The sequence below is a fragment of the Moschus berezovskii genome, chromosome 12, assembly GCF_049115385.1.
Source record: "Moschus berezovskii isolate FMDL1 chromosome 12, NW_MosBer_1.0, whole genome shotgun sequence".
NCBI classification, from domain to species: domain Eukaryota; kingdom Metazoa; phylum Chordata; class Mammalia; order Artiodactyla; family Moschidae; genus Moschus; species Moschus berezovskii.
This window is the reverse complement of record NC_142471.1, coordinates 59180328-59196310: the sequence shown is the minus strand read 5'-3', so window position 1 is coordinate 59196310 and position 15983 is coordinate 59180328. Positions and strand designations below refer to the sequence as shown.

At 35.0% G+C, this 15983-nt stretch overlaps 1 protein-coding gene across 2 annotated transcripts in view; it reads right to left on the bottom strand.

Annotated features, from left to right (window-relative positions):
• The window catches only part of TNKS2 (tankyrase 2), a 68703-nt gene that overhangs the window by 27723 nt on the left and 24997 nt on the right, over positions 1–15983 (bottom strand). Inside the window, exons 9-16 of one of the 2 annotated variants that reach the window (XM_055425092.2) lie at positions 14981–15102; positions 12471–12562; positions 12304–12382; positions 9214–9385; positions 7892–7971; positions 4307–4452; positions 3401–3566; positions 2639–2858 (exon numbers count right to left, since the gene is read on the bottom strand). In XM_055425092.2, the coding sequence (XP_055281067.1) occupies positions 2639–2858; positions 3401–3566; positions 4307–4452; positions 7892–7971; positions 9214–9385; positions 12304–12382; positions 12471–12562; positions 14981–15102 (1077 nt within the window). The remainder of the gene's footprint in view (positions 1–2638; positions 2859–3400; positions 3567–4306; positions 4453–7891; positions 7972–9213; positions 9386–12303; positions 12383–12470; positions 12563–14980; positions 15103–15983) is intronic. The other variant, XM_088842137.1, reaches the window with a different exon arrangement.

The window sequence follows — 15983 nt, the reverse complement described above, 5'->3', positions numbered from 1 at the left end:
AAGATTACTTTTAGTTGTTAATATAAAAATAGCTACATATATGTATATATCTATTTCTAAAAGATAGGATTTTTAAAATAAAAGATTTTATAGAAATCTGAAATTCTCCAATGAAATCTATTAAAGATTTAACTTATGAAAAAAAATTGCCCACTGGCCTCAGGTTGGAAGTTTTCAGTGGTGAAATTCATTTCTTTTTGAGATTGTAAAGTTATATTCATTTACTTAAATCGTTCCTTTTAAAACCTTCTTACCAAAGTCCCTGCCTTCACGGTTATTGTAGATAAAACTTCCTGAACTCAGGTAAATGGTCTCAAGGCAGCAAGCAAAAGGCATCCAATCATACAAAAGCGAAGTTAGGAACAGAAATGGCTGGCAGTGCAGAAGACAACACATCAGTGGGTCACGGGGTCCCATTTCCTCAGAAGATCACAAAGACATGCTTTTTGCCAGAGAGAATGTAAGGGTACACATCATTATGGGCAGCAGAATCTACTGCTGCTAAAGCCATGAAAGTAAAACTTGAGTGTTTTATAAATGTATGATAATCCCCCAGCTGTCATCTTGGGAACCGACAGCTATCTTAGTACGTGTTTTTGGTTAAAAAAAAAAAAGTATGTACTGATATATTGTATTTGACACATAATCATAGTTTGAAAGCAAATGTGGAATTTAACTTTGCCAACATAAAATCAGCTATCACTTGAAACTTTAAAATAGTTCAAAATATATAATTCATTCACTTTTACTGCAGTTTTCAGCCTTTTGCTGAGACAGCTAAAGCAAAAAAAAAAAAAAAATTCAGTAAAATCAAGAAAAACAAAACTACCATAAGCTAAACGCACCATATCCAAAAGTCCTTCCATGTCAAAGCGTAATACTACGTAAGTGAGAAACGTTTTCTGTATACAATGTATTTGCCACTTACAAAGACAACACAGACTTACAAAGTAATACTCAGTGATCTAGATAAGCTACCATAAAGATTCAAAGTCTATGTAAATAATTATGCACAGCACAATCCAAATCAGAGATCAGGCCACATTTTGTCTCTCACGGACTACTAACTCCTGATTGCCAGAGGAAGAAAAATCTTACCTCACTTTGTTAGCATTTGTGGTTTATCACTTCCAAAATGATCTAAGAGACACATAGACGGAGTAATTCCCTTGGCCTGTGGGGTCCCAACTCACAAGGGGTCATAATTTAAAAGTATACACCACAAACACTAAAATGATCTCTTATGGGACTTAGCTGGTGGAAATGGCTGGGACTCTGTGGGGGCCTGGGTTTGATACCTGGTTGAGAAACTAAGATCCTGCATGCCACACCAGGCATGGCCAAAAAATAAACAAAAAATTCTCTAGGAACATAGTTGCTCACAATGTGAGACTAAAGGAAATGAGAGAAGAGTACTTCCCACGTTACACAAAGTGGCAGAAACACCTGCATTCCTTTTTTCTGTTTTTAAACCTTGTATATTTATATTAATCTGAATGGATCAAACATGCCTATGATGCAACTCCACTAAACGACTAGTAGCTCAGTGATTTTAATGACCCACTCTCTAGCAACTTTCTTTTTTTAAAGCTATATGCATTTTTACTTAAAATTTATTATTATTTTTTGGCCATGAGGCATGTGGGATCTTAGTTCTCTGATCTGGAACTGAACCCATGCCCCTGCAGTGGAAGCACAGCCGTAACCTCTAGACTGCCAGGCAAGTCCTGCCAGCACCTCCAATGCAGCTCAGAAAGCTGTACTGAAATCACAATGCTGCACTACATGCAGTGAAGACAGATACACTGTGCCAATTTCATGAGTGAAAACTCAGAACAAATGTTACTCAACTATATCCCCCAAACTTCCTGTGGTGAAGCCCTAATCATTAGTACCTTAGAATGTGACTGTACTTGAAGATAAGGCCTTTTAAGAGGTAATTCAGTTAAAACAAGGCCGTGAGGGTCAGCCCTAACTCAGTGTGACTGCTGTCCTTATAAGAGGAGGAAATTAGGATACAGAGACATCAGGGATGCACACATACACAGAAAAGGCCATGTGAGGACTCAGAGAGAAGGTGGCCATCTGCAAGCCAAGGACTGAGGCCTCAGAAAAAACCAATCCTGCCAACATTTCCTAAGCTGAGAAAATACATTTCTGTTGTTTAAGCCACCTAGTTTGTGGTAATTTGTTAAGGCAGGCCTTACAAACTAATACAACAAATAACAAGAATTTTATGTAACTTTTGGAAGTCTAAAGACTTTTTTCTGCTTCCATTTAACAACTATCATTAGAAGAATGGAAAATTTTAACTTCCTATCAGGAAGGCTGACTCAAGCAGGCATATTTTTAAAGTTTCTATAGCGAAAACACATTCACCAAAGATGATTCAAACAACATGATGACCTGGAATAAAGGTTCTAAAGCACATGGAGATTGGCAAAGCTTCTTTCAATTATTTACTGAACATAAATTGCTATACTAAAGACAACATGGCCCTGTACAAATACTCTAGTGTATAATGGTATTAGAAGACACCTGATTAGAATCTTTCAAATTTACTTACAGGAAATATTTTACTAAGGTAAAATGAATCTTAGATGTACCAGCCTAAATCTGTGACACTTCATTCACCTACCTGCTAAATGTAAGGGTGTTGAATGTCGGCCTTGTGTATCACGGCAATTTACATTATCTGGTGAAGACAACTTCTTTACTCTGGCTAAACAACCCTTCTTGGCAGCATCCAATAAAGCTGCATCTCCCCTAAGTAGATCTTGAATATCTGTATCTCCATCTTTAACCAGATCCAAAGGAGTATTTCCATCTCTGTTTTTCTTTGTGGGGTCTGCACCATGCTGGGCATGTGAAAAACAGAAAGGGAAGGTATAGCTTAAGTTTGCCTTTGGATAACGAGAAAATAGTCAATCTATTTTATACAGAGACTCTACCTTAAAGGTTAACATGACTATTAATAATGCTTAATACACAAAAAATTACAATAAAAAATAGACACTTAAATATTATTGAGCTTTAATAATGAAAGAATATAACCAAAATTTTAAACTACAAAACAAAGTAGTATTTCATTAAAAATTACCTTTCACATATGCTATTTTTAGTTTTCACAAACATTTCAATATTTGCATAAAGTATAAATTTAACTACAAGTCTTGTTTTTACTATAAAATACCTACACTGGTACCAGTGCAGATACCAACGTACTATCATTTTCACTAGTGCTAAATAAACCTTATAGTGTTCATGGTATTTATTCTGAAATCTAGGTACAGAATTAGGGTTTTGCTTCCTACCTCTTTACTATTAAAGTTTGGAGTTACAAGTAATATAATAAACATATTCTATGTTATATTCTTTGTCCATAAATACTTAAATATACCTGAAGCAGAAGTTTGCAAATTTCGTATTTTCCTTTGGCTGCAGCTTCATGTAAAGGTGTAAATTTCCATAAGTCAGCTACATTAACTACTGCTCCATGCTTAACAAGAAGTTCTGCAACTTCATAATGTCCATAAGAACATGCATTGTGCAAAGGTACAAGGCCTCTGAAATGAAAAGTTAAATAAAAAACACAACACAAAGATATATTTTAATTTAAATAGCTACACAGAGATGATAAACTTCTTGAATTGTACAATATATTTTACTGATTTTAATTTAAAGAACCTAAATATATTGTAAGCAGAAATGGAATTACTTTGGCAGGGGCAGAGAGGAACTTTTTAAAATATTTAAAATTGCAGAGAACATAACAAGCATCTATTTTGCAATATCTAGGATTAAGAATTACATATTTTTATTTAATTTTTTTTTCTCTTTTGGCCACATAGCACAGTTTATGGGATTTTAGTTCCCTGACCAGGGACTGAGTTGAACCTGGGGCCATGGCAGTGAGAACCACTGAACCAAAAGGGGATTCCCAAGAAGTTTTTTTTTAAATTAATATAAACTGGAAGAAACCAAGTATCCTCAATGCAAACTAAAATATTTACTACATTAAAAATCAGTATCACACTACTGCTGCAATTTCCTTGGCTATTATAAAATAACAAGGCATTAAGCAACTAAGTCTTCATAAAAATGCTACTTCATTTTTCACAAAATCATAAAAATGCTATTTCATAAAAATCATAAAATCTTATGAAATTAAGAAGTATATTTAAGCCAAAGTTAGAGAACAGACTTCTCTGAAAATAAAAGAACCACCATCTCATAAAAATGTTTTCAGATTTTCCTAAGAAGGTCAGATAAAGGCAGAGAGGCCACAGCAATGGCTAGTACTTGCCCTTTATCTTTAGCGTGCACATCAGCTCCGTGTTGCAGCAGATATTCCACCACAGACACCCGATTATAGCCAGCTGCAAAATGGAGCGGTGTAGACTGACGCCCTTCAATGTCTCTGCAGTTGACGCTCTGAACAGTACACAGTTTCTGTAGGATGCAACACAGTATACACATGATGCTATATATTGTGACTTCTTGTTTTCATTCATCTAGTAGAAAATTCAAACGCCTGATTTATTTTGTCTCATGAAATTTCTCAGATACTCTTTGCTATTTATTCTTATTTCATCTTGTCCTTTACTGGCAATCCCTCTGGTCCTCTTATCTGTAATCATCTTCTTTTGCTAAAGCTAGTAGGTAAATTTTATTATTACCATTACTACTATTTACATAAAGGTAATGTAAATATCAGTAAGCAACAGTAATTTCCGTTTTGTGGGAAATATATATACAGATACACTGGCTCATAGAAGCATTGGCATCACCCTGAAACTTGCTAAAAACTCAAGATTCTCTCTCAGACGCTCTGACCTACTGAATCAGAATCTGCATTCTGACATGATCTCTAGGTGATCTGTAAGCACATTAAAAGTCTGAGGAGTACTGTTCTAGAACGGTGGTTCTTAAATTTTCATGTGCACTGGGTCCAGCCTCCAGATGTCTGGGACTGGGCCTGAGAAGTTGCATTTCTAATAAGCTCCCATATGATGCTGATGCTGTCTGTCAAGGAATTATACCTAGAGAATTACACTGTACTGCTGCTGTTGCTAAGTCACGTCAGTCATGTCCGACTCTGTGTGACCCCATAGACAGTAGCCTACCCGGCTCCCCTGTCCCTGCAATTCTCCAGGCAAGAACACTGGAGTGGGTTGCCATTTCATTCTCCAATGCATGAAAGTGAAAAGTGAAAGTGAAGTCACTCAGTTGTGTCCAACTCTTAGCAACCCCATGGACTGCAGCCTACCAGGCTCCTCCATCCATGGGAGTTTCCAGGCAAGAGTACTGGAGTGGGTCACCAGTGCCTTCTCCTATACTGTACTATATGGAATGAATTAATTAATAGAATGCTATTGGTTATGTACTCCTCGGATGAATTAAGAAAGGTCACTCCAAATTTTTCACTTTTTTTGTTGTTGTTGTTGTTGTTCAGATGAGGAAGTCTGGCTGAGAAAAGCTGTAATGTTCAAAATACTCAAGGATGTTTGCATGAAAAATATGAATATTTGAGGAAAGAAAGCAGCACAGATAATAAATCATGGTGTTTAAAAAAAAGTCTAAAGAATATTTTAGTATAAAAGAATATTAGTAAAAAGCCTTTCTCTTTTTTACTAGCCTACCCTAAAAACAGAGATAAGCTAAGCCTAATAAACCAAAGGAGCCAGGGATCAGTGGTTTTACCTCAACGGGTTTAATAAGAGATCTGATAAAGCTATTCAGTGGCTTTCCACACGAGAGTTTGTTAGATACACACATTCAGTGTTCTATCACTGAGAAAGGGTGTTTTGTGGGTCTGAAGTCAGCTCTAGGGAACAAGTATTTTCAACACATGTAAAGTGCTGCTGCTAGATTCAGTAGTTATCACTGGCCACTCTAACTCCCTAGCTCTCAAGTTTAATTTTGTCCATTCAGAAGAGTTTTCTAATAGTAGGTGTCTAAGTATCTAGCCTGACAGCTCACCAGTAAACAAACACAACCAAGCACATAATTAAGTGTTCACTGGGAAATATGCAGGTGATATTATCTCAGTGATTCCCAAGGAACAGAAAGGTTGATGGAGAGAAATTTCCAGTAAGGGACTTTAAAAGTAGAGGTAAGGGAAGACAACCTAATGCCTATCACAGGGAGAGAGGAAGGTCCTCCTCAATTAAATGGCATTATTTCATTCTCTAAGTACAATTCCTACACCCAGTCTCATCCTCACTTCATCTGTGTCTTCCTATAGTCTTCTTTTATCTTTATGAAAACAAAGTCTGGCTTTTAATAGTAGGTGTACGGAACGTAGCTTTATGCTCTTTAATATATGTAAATAGATGAGCATTACAATTTTTTATCACCACCTCCATCCAATACACATAAAAATCAGCTACCTGACTTTAACTCCACCTGCCCATCTAGCACAATGTGTCATTTCCTCCAAGAACAAACAGCTTACTACCCTTGAGTGACTTGTTTTTCTATAAGTCATTCATTAGTCAGTGAGAGAAACAAAATCCCTCTTTCAATACCATATTAACCTCCTAAATAAGGGCATGAGAACATAACTACAAATCAAGTCAAATAATAAAGCTGCATAATAGCATTTTTCTTTCAAAACAATGAAATCTGAAGTTACCAGGAGATGACTGTACTATCTACACAGATAAAGCAGGAGGAAAAGAGCACATGGACTTTTAAAATCAACTTTCAGAAATCTCTTGATTTAAAAGCACAGTGAATAAATATCCTCAGAGCTCAAGTTCTGATGAGACCATCATTCACATCATTTTATTCTCAAGAAATCTAAAATTTACTTTGTGGGGTAGGTCTGTTCAGAATTAAGAACACCATAGAGAAATATAGTGAAACTGCTCCAAATGGAGACTTCTGTCATGAATCAAATCAGTAATTTTAGCTTTTAATAAAATTTATTACCTATCAATGCTCCCTCAAATAGGAGCAAGCATTTTTTTGAAAGTCTGTTGTGGTGGGAAGACATAACAGGGCTCCTTCCCTCCCACTAGCTTTGGAAATTGAAATTAACATTGTTTTACTAAAGAATTATTTAATCATGAAACATGCTGAATTAATTTTAATTTATATTAGTTGACTTGAAAAACAGTCTTGCTCTTTCAAAATTTCAGTCTTCTGGATTATATACCTGGATATACTAATATAGTTTCTGTAGGAGCAGGAATATCTGGTATAGGCAGTAAGACAGTACATATGATTATATATCACATAAATACATATGTATTACAGTAAAAGCAAAATTTGAGGAAAGGTTATTCTATGGAAGAACATTATAGGAGATGGGCCACAGAAGGGCTCAAGATGGCTCTTCTGGAAAAAAAAAAAAAAAAATTTCAATCCAGATAAGTTGAAGATTATTGGGAGACAGTGGCTCTGAAAAGTGGTGACACTGTGTTATTATATTTAACACTGGGTCCTCACAGAGGCGGCAAAGAAATCAGAATAAACATAAAGACAGAGGGATACACTGTTTAGTTTTCTTCCCTTCCTGTTTTATGTTTCATATGTAAACAAGAAGAGACAATAATTTCATATCGCTCATTCTTTTAAAGGGACAAATGAATAGGTTCTTTAAACAAAATGCATTCCCATAAACACGTCGTTATCTAAATTTATAACTGTGATGTATTTACTGAGATGTGTGTGATACTAGTTTCTTTCATTACTCAATGATCCTTATTTGCAGAGCATAACTAATTAGCATTATTTACCTTTTAAAACAATGCACATATAAATAACTAGATTTTTTCATTTTAACAGTACAAATAACTAGATTTTTCATTTTAACAGTACGAATTCATTAAACACTGTCAAAATAAAAACGCAATGTTAAAAAAACCATAAGATCATGTCTTACTTTTACAGTTTCTACATCTCCAGCCTTTGCAGCTTCCAGCAACTGTCTGTCTGCCTCTGAATTACCTAATGGGATACCCTCTAAAAAAAAAAAAAGAAAAAGAAGGAAAGAGTGATTAACTTCTATTTGGAAGATGGGACTAAGTTTTAAGGGAGGCATCTTATCTCAGAGTAAAGTTCCGTAATACAAACACACACACACACTCACCCAAGGAAAATATAAAGAATCATAATACCTGGGGCTGACAAGGAAAACAGGTCCTGTCATACACTATTAATAGGAAAGTAAAATGGTACATAACAGCCTTTCTAGGAGATGATTTAACAATTATGTTAACCTTGACTCGGAAATTCCACTTTAAGAAACTCATTTTAAGCATATAGCATAAAATTAGAAAGGCAGTAAATGTCCATCACTAGGTAACGGAACAGAACTAATGCTATTACCCTCAACTCTGACACTAAAACAAAAGCATGGTAAATGGGAAAGTAAAGGCAATTTGAGAGCAGTCTTGTAGTTCAGAATTTTAGAAGTTCCCAGGAGATCTTATAATCTGCCTTCGTCTAGTCAAGAGGTGTTTTTCTCAAAATGTGGTCTCTAAACCACAGGCATATTGATCATCAAGGGGGACTATTAAAGGTACAAAACGCTTTGTCTGTTACATTTCTTCTCATTTGAGCTTTGAGGTGTCAAAGACATTCTAATAATTTCTAGTAAAATACAGAGATATAGGCAAAGACACTTTGAAATTATGGGACCAGATTTATTTATCTTTAATTGGAAGGGACCAGATTTCTAGGCTGAAATGTTTAACCTATGCCAATGTGTAGATATTGAATATAAACTGATTTAACTTTAAAATGCAATGAACATCAGTGTTTTCAAACATAAGTCAAACAGTTGGTTACCTTGTACGGATTCTATATGCCTTATATGAAGGATCTAGAAAAGAGTGAAGAGGCAGGACCGGTCTCGAGAGTATTATTTATAGCTCTGATTGCTCTACTAGGAGATATCTACCCTTTTCAGTCTTCCTCTCTTTAAAAAGAAATAGATAGCAACTATGGCATCTCACTCTTAAAATATTTCTAGATAAAAACTTAAAAGCCAGCTATTTACTCAGCAAAGATCCGTAGCAAATGCTACTGGGAAAAACTTATTAAAGACTTAACAACATGTGGGCATTGACTACAACGAGCTGATCAAGAAGAAATAACAGCCAATAATTTTGAAAATTTTTCTTTTTACTACCAACTCCAACATGATATATGAAAAAATTTAAAAGTTAATTAAAAAAATAATTTCATCGAAGTATTCAATACCTTGAAGAAGTTGCTGCACATTTTCATTTCCCATCTGTAAGGCAGTAAAGCCCTGAAGGGATATAATGTTCGGATCACACCCATAGCTTAGGAGTAAGCGGCAGGTTTGCAGATGACCACAATGTGCAGCTCTGTGCAGAGAAGTCTGACCGAGATTATCCAGAGCATTAACCTTAACAATCAGAAAAAATGGAAATTAGCCCGTGGTACAAAATTTAAAATGGTCTAATTATGGGTTCAGGTTCAACACTTGTTATTAACTTAAAAATGCTCAAGTATTCTCTTATAAAGACTATTATCCAGTGGCAAAGAAAGTATTTTCTCTCAAATTTAGAGTACAAATTCACCAATTCATGAAGGCTGACATCAGGAGACCCAATTTTGGATTAAAAGTTTAAGATGTTGAGTAATAGTTGTGTTTACCATTAAAGCACTCATAGACTCACCGCATTTATAGACACTGCCTAGAAAGTCTAATGCATGTATTTTTAAGGATCACTGAGGTGCAGAAATGTGGAGACTAACCCCAAGATAACAGATAACAAAGTCAGACACTAAATTAGCATTAAAACACTTATTTCTATTGGCTTAATCTTCTATCTTGTTTATCATTTAAAATACAATCTGTACAAAGACACTACAGTATATTCACACAATGGAATACTTCTCAGCAATAAAAAGAATTATTGTTACTGCTGAATCTCCAAAACATTAACCTGAGTGAAAAAAAGTTTGACATGAAAGAGTCAATGAATACCGTACGGTCCCACGGACATGAAGGTCCAAAGTGGCAAATTAATCTACCATAGAAAAAATCCAAATGGTTGTTGCCTCTAGGAAAGGAGATTGCCTTGGATGGACACTCTCTGTCACGTGGTCATGTTCTCTATCTTCAAGAATTTTGGTTACACAGGTGTCTGCATTAGGCAAAATTCAGCAAATGTACATTTAAGAGCTGTATATTTCATTGTATGTAAATTCCACATCCAAAGAAAAACTGTGAACAAATATTGGCCTCTAGTTAACGCCTATTAGAAGAATTTAGGGAGATGTATATAGTAACTTGCAAATTACTTTGAAGTATGTCAAAAAATATAAGATACTGATAAGAGGGAAAAATTGATGGATATGTAAGAAAACAATATGGTAAAAAGCTAGTGGCAGAAATTATATGGTGAGTATATAGTTATACTCTGTAAAATTCTCTCAACTTGGCTGTATTTTGAAATTTTTCATAGCAATAATAAAAAAAAATCATCTGTAAGACCCCTTCTATCTCATTCCCATCCCACCAACTCCCTCCCCAGCCACCCTGGAAAATAATTCTTCAAAACATAACTGAAAAGTAACCAATTATATGACCACTAGTTTGTTTTGAGACACTATCCAATTCACATTCATGGAACCGGAGAACATCTGAACAGGATTATATAGTAAGACTTTCTCAATAATTCTAAAAGTAACCTACAAAAGCTAGTCTCCATGCTTACAGAATCAGAAAAATCAACTTAAAATGCTCAGAGCAACTAATCTATTTATTCATGAACTCACATTCACCAAAATGTGAACTATATCCACTTGAAAACTTTATTTGGGTGCCATTCTGTGTCAATATTAGGGTGACCAACTTGTCCTAATTTGGCTGGGATATTTCTGGTTTTAGCACTTAAAGTCCTGTGTTCCCAGAAATCCCTCAATTTGGGGATTAGGATGGTTGGTCACACTAGCCAAGATTGTTTCATTGAGTTATACAACTCAAGTTTAATATGCATCCAGATAGTCTTCAAGTAACACACCACATGTAAGAAAAGAAGCAATCAACAAAAAGTTATAGAACAGACAGACGAGATATGCCAAGCAGTCAAGCAGAAATAAACTTTATTTTTTCAATACTTTACAATAGGAAAGATTGAAATTATACATTATCAAGAATTCCCCCAAATAAGAGAAATTAGGACACTGAGAGGCAACATAAAAAAAAAAAAAACTGCAGAATTTGAAGTGGTTCCTTGAGTGGAAACCTAAGAAAGGACAGTTTAGAAAATCGTTCTGCAAAGTTCACTTAGAGAAGAGCCTCAGGGGCCCCCAAGGGGTAAAGGGATCTCTATTTCTTTCTTCTCCTTTCATCAGAGCAGCTCAATTCTACTATATAATGTATTTCTACCAAGATTTTGTTTGAAGAAGACAAGGATCTGTGGCTAAGAAAACTGTGAAAACTACTGAATTAAATGACCGTTATCTCTTCCAATCTGGGATGCTATGTGTATTGTTTACTGAGAAATTTTTTTTAAAGTTCCTGGGTAAGAAATAGTGACTTTTAGCCTTGATGAAAACCTAACTATTCCATGAATAAAACACTTTATCTTCTTTAAGTCTATTTGACTTTTTTTTGAGGTACAGCTGATATATATTATCTAAGCTTATGGTGTCCAACACAGTGAAATCAACTTGACTTTAAACTTAAGTATACCATTTCTATAAATAGAAAAACAATATTCTCCTAATAAAAAGTATAACTCTTATAAAGAAAACATTTCTCTCCTGAATGCTCTGGAGTGAATGACTTTTGTGATTAATTTTTTAAAAAATGCTTTTTGTACAAGTGCTAACTACAGAACAGCAGCTTCACAATGTGAGGGGCTATCTTTTTAGTCAACTTATTTAAATAATTTATTTCCTCCTGTTCCATGTTCTCTAGCAGAAATAACAGCGGGTAAGAGAGACTGTGGCTAGGGTAAATAATAGGAGTTATCATGGTAAGCAAGGAACAGAAGACACCAGAAGAGAATTCCAGAATAAATATGTCTGGCAAGGGATACTGTTAAGAGTGTACTGTTAGAAAAAGAAGAATAACTTGACCAGTGGGGTGTGGTTAACAGAAGGGTGAAAGAAGGATATACAGGAATAATGTTTCTTTGAGTAAATTCACAGATTTTCTAGCAAAAAGATACAGAAAAAGTATCTGCAGAACTATTTGAGGGAAAAACTAATACTTAGGAGAGAGTAAATAGTTTAGGAAATTAGGCATTTTATCTACAAAATCAGAAACAACTCACTGGATTACCAAAAATTACCAAAAATGAAGTATACCTTTGCTTCATGTTTCACCACTACTTCGACAACATCGTTATGAGCTTTCTCAGAAGCCACGTGCAGAGGAGTCAAGAATCTTAAAGAGAAAAAGTCAGCTGGACAATGAATGTATTTTCCAGAAAACAAAAGAGTAAATAATTTTTAATTATTAAAAGCAAACTTACTCTTTAGTCTTTTCATTGATGTTGGCTCCTTTTCTTAGCAACAGTTCACATATTTGCTTTCTTTTGGGATATGGAGATGCGGCAGCACAATGCTAGATAATTTAAATTGCAGCATTAATCAAGGACTATACAACTGATTTTTAAGAATATTTGTGTTTCCAAACAAAAATAATCAAGATGTTAGTTATTTCATGTCTTTGTTTCACTTTTGACTTAACTTTGCTATTCAAAGACTTTCTATTGGATAGAATGCGCAATGATTACCAAATTCTAACAGGGCCTGAAAATCCTATTTACCAGGTGATATGTTATTAAATATTTTGATCAAGTTTTATAGTTGCCCTACATCTCTGCAAAAGCTACCACTGCTGTGATGAAAACCTTAAACTGTGATTAACAGTCCTTTCAAAACTGTTCCCAAAGAGCATGGTGTTTATGTTATTTTTTAAAGGTTAATAAAACACTCCAAAGGTCGGGATTTCGTTAATGAAGAAATAGCACAGCGTTTGTCAGCTCCAGACTCTGCTTGGTAAAAACACTGATGGAATAGCTGACAAACTAGGTGGTATTTCTTTCCTTCTCGATGAGTTGCTCTAGCAAAATAAAGACCTTGGATTACCTGTTTGGTAAAATTGGTGGTGGAAATTGATACAGTCTGAGCTGGAGGCTTTAGGAGCTATGTCTATGATGCATCAAGGAGGAAGGGAGACAGGAGGTAGGAATTTGCCAGTCCTAAACCCGGTAAAACTCTCATGGTCATGTCCCAGATCTTTATCTCTCCAACATCCAGGATTATACTCATACACAACAGGTGTTCAATAAATGTCAGTGAGTGAATGACTTAATCAATGTATGAACTTTAAGTTAAAACTGAAACCTGAGAATTCATGGAATAAAACTTCTCGATAACTGTCAAGGTAACTTGCACATAAATCTAAACACAGTATACATGAATGTGTCTGATTTTAACTTGGTAAAAATTATAAAGCTTATCTGATCTTCATGGCTTTGCTTCAGATTCATTCTGATACTGCTGCTGTCACCAAACTCATTCCTTTGCCCTTAATAACATCATTTCTAATTGGTGAATACAGCTCTTTTGGCATGTTTTGAATAATCATCCCAGGACATCTATCAGGATGGCACATATATTCAAGAATTCTTGAGCTTATCCATTTCAAATTGCACCCTTTCTCTTCTGCCCCATCCTTTTACCAGCAGGGCCTGGGACCTCGAAACTCAGAAGACACTGCCTCTGCAATACAATGTCCACCAACAGTTAATTTCTTGTATTCTAAGGCTAATCACAAAAATGAGCAGTTTAATAGTAGAAAGCTTAAGGGGAAACAAGATATAGAATTAATTCGTCAGACTGGAAAACTTCCCATGTCAGTTTTCCCAAATTTCCCTGTACCACCTTGATGCTGTTATGATTTAAATTTTGCACTGGCATTTCTTATCAGTCTGCAACTATGCTTTTTTTTTTTTAACATGGATTTTTTTTTTTTGTAAAGTAGCAAAAAGGCCTAAAATACTTTATAGATAGGTTCCTACATAAACTTGATGCCCTATATCTTGGCATAAGGATGAACATTAGCCATAAAAGGTTAAGGACGCTACAATTAAATCTTCCCCCCAAAAATTAATTTACTTATTGTCATCTTCCCTCATTGAAAGTACATTCTGCGACTCACAAAGCTTTGCTCCTTTTAAATTTCTAATTCTAAGGTAGCCTCTGATTACCACATTCTCCTTCTGATCTTCTAACACTTATCTTTAGTCACTTCCATTTTTTTCTTACTGCTCTTCCATACACTGCCCAGTTCTCATCTACTTTGTTACAGAACCACAGAGCTGCATTACCTCCAACAGGGAAACTGCCTCTACTCACACAGATACTTTATTCACAAGTATAAAAGGGACATATACAAACTTAGATCTAACTTTGAAAAAAAAAATTACAATAACAAAAGGAAAACCAGGTGGTTTTTATCTTGATGGCAAGATTAACTTTTCAGTGAATTCCAAATTTTCAATCATAAACACTTATGCTTTTTATAATAAAAAGAGCAAATGAGATATAAGATTATAAAAGAAAAGTCACATATAACATATACCAGTATGCGATAAAATTTTTGTCTAGAAGGATGCACAAATGAACAACAGTATTGACTTTTGAGGGGATGTGTTAGTCGCTCAGTCATGTCCAACTCTTTGCAACCCCATGGACTGTGGCCCACCAGGCTCCTCTGTCCACGGAATTCTCAAGGCAAGAATACTGGAGTGGGTTGCCACTGAAGGGATGAGGTTGTCTGTTTTTCTGTATTGTTTGAAATATTTTCTTTATATATCCAGAGGCACTAATTCTTAAAAAGCAGAGATTTTTAGAACAATACTATTATTAAAAGTAGAACATTATGTCAGTTATCGGTATCACCAAAAGAAGCAGGGCATTATGATTAACTTAGAATGTTTTTCGCTATTTCAAAGACTTAAATCTGAAACATTACCAATGCTGTTTCATGTGTTTGAGGATGCTTAAAGTTCACCATTTCCAGAGAGAGATGTTTTTTGATTCGTGTAACATCAGCTTCCCGTGCAGCCTGAAGCAAGGAGTGGCCTTTAAATTCATCTAGATGAAGAAGAAGCATTTAAATTGGCATAATTATCAAATTTATGGAACTTACCTTGTAAAAAAGAGACACAGTATTTTTCTTGAACTTATTTTCAAAATTATCTACCAAAGTAGCCAGACTGAAGCTCGAAAGATAGTCTCCAAATATAACCCTTGCAAAGGGAGATAGTGGTACTCCAGTGCCCCTTGGTTATGACTCAATTCATTCCCATGAGTATACAAGATGGCCAATTCAAAGTCTACTTTGGTCTGGTATACGGATTATTGCAATATATTCCCAGAGCAGAGTTGTGAGAATTTTCCAAAAGTATAGAATTTTTCTCAGTAAAGAAATAAAAGAAAAGGTGATCATAATTCCCATATTAACATTATAGCAATAGCAGATGGTTATGCTCACACACTGGGGATTAGACAAGCTGGATATTTCTAAGAGCCACTTAGAAATGAGGCATTTTCTCAAGATTCCTCTCTTTTATTCATCAGTCTTGCGAAACTACCCATTCTCCTTTATTATTCCAGAATAATTCTAGTTTAACACACGTTTCTTACTCATGTATAGTAATATATACCTGAATGAGGTGGCGATTTCTCACCACTATCTCTACTTCAGTTATAGACAAAAAAGCACAGAGTTGTCCAGATACCAAAGAATATTAGATGGTACATTCCGGGGCCTATGTTTACAAGACAGAAATTCTACAAGTAACACCTAAAAACTTCATGACAGATAACTAGAAAGTCACATCAAAGATAGGAACAAAACTCAAATTCTTTCTTTCCAAAAGCCTATCATCTGTAAGACTAACACAAAAAGCATTTGCCTTGAAAAAAGCAAATACAAATATACTTTCCTTTCATAGCATCTTAAGAGTAAATGA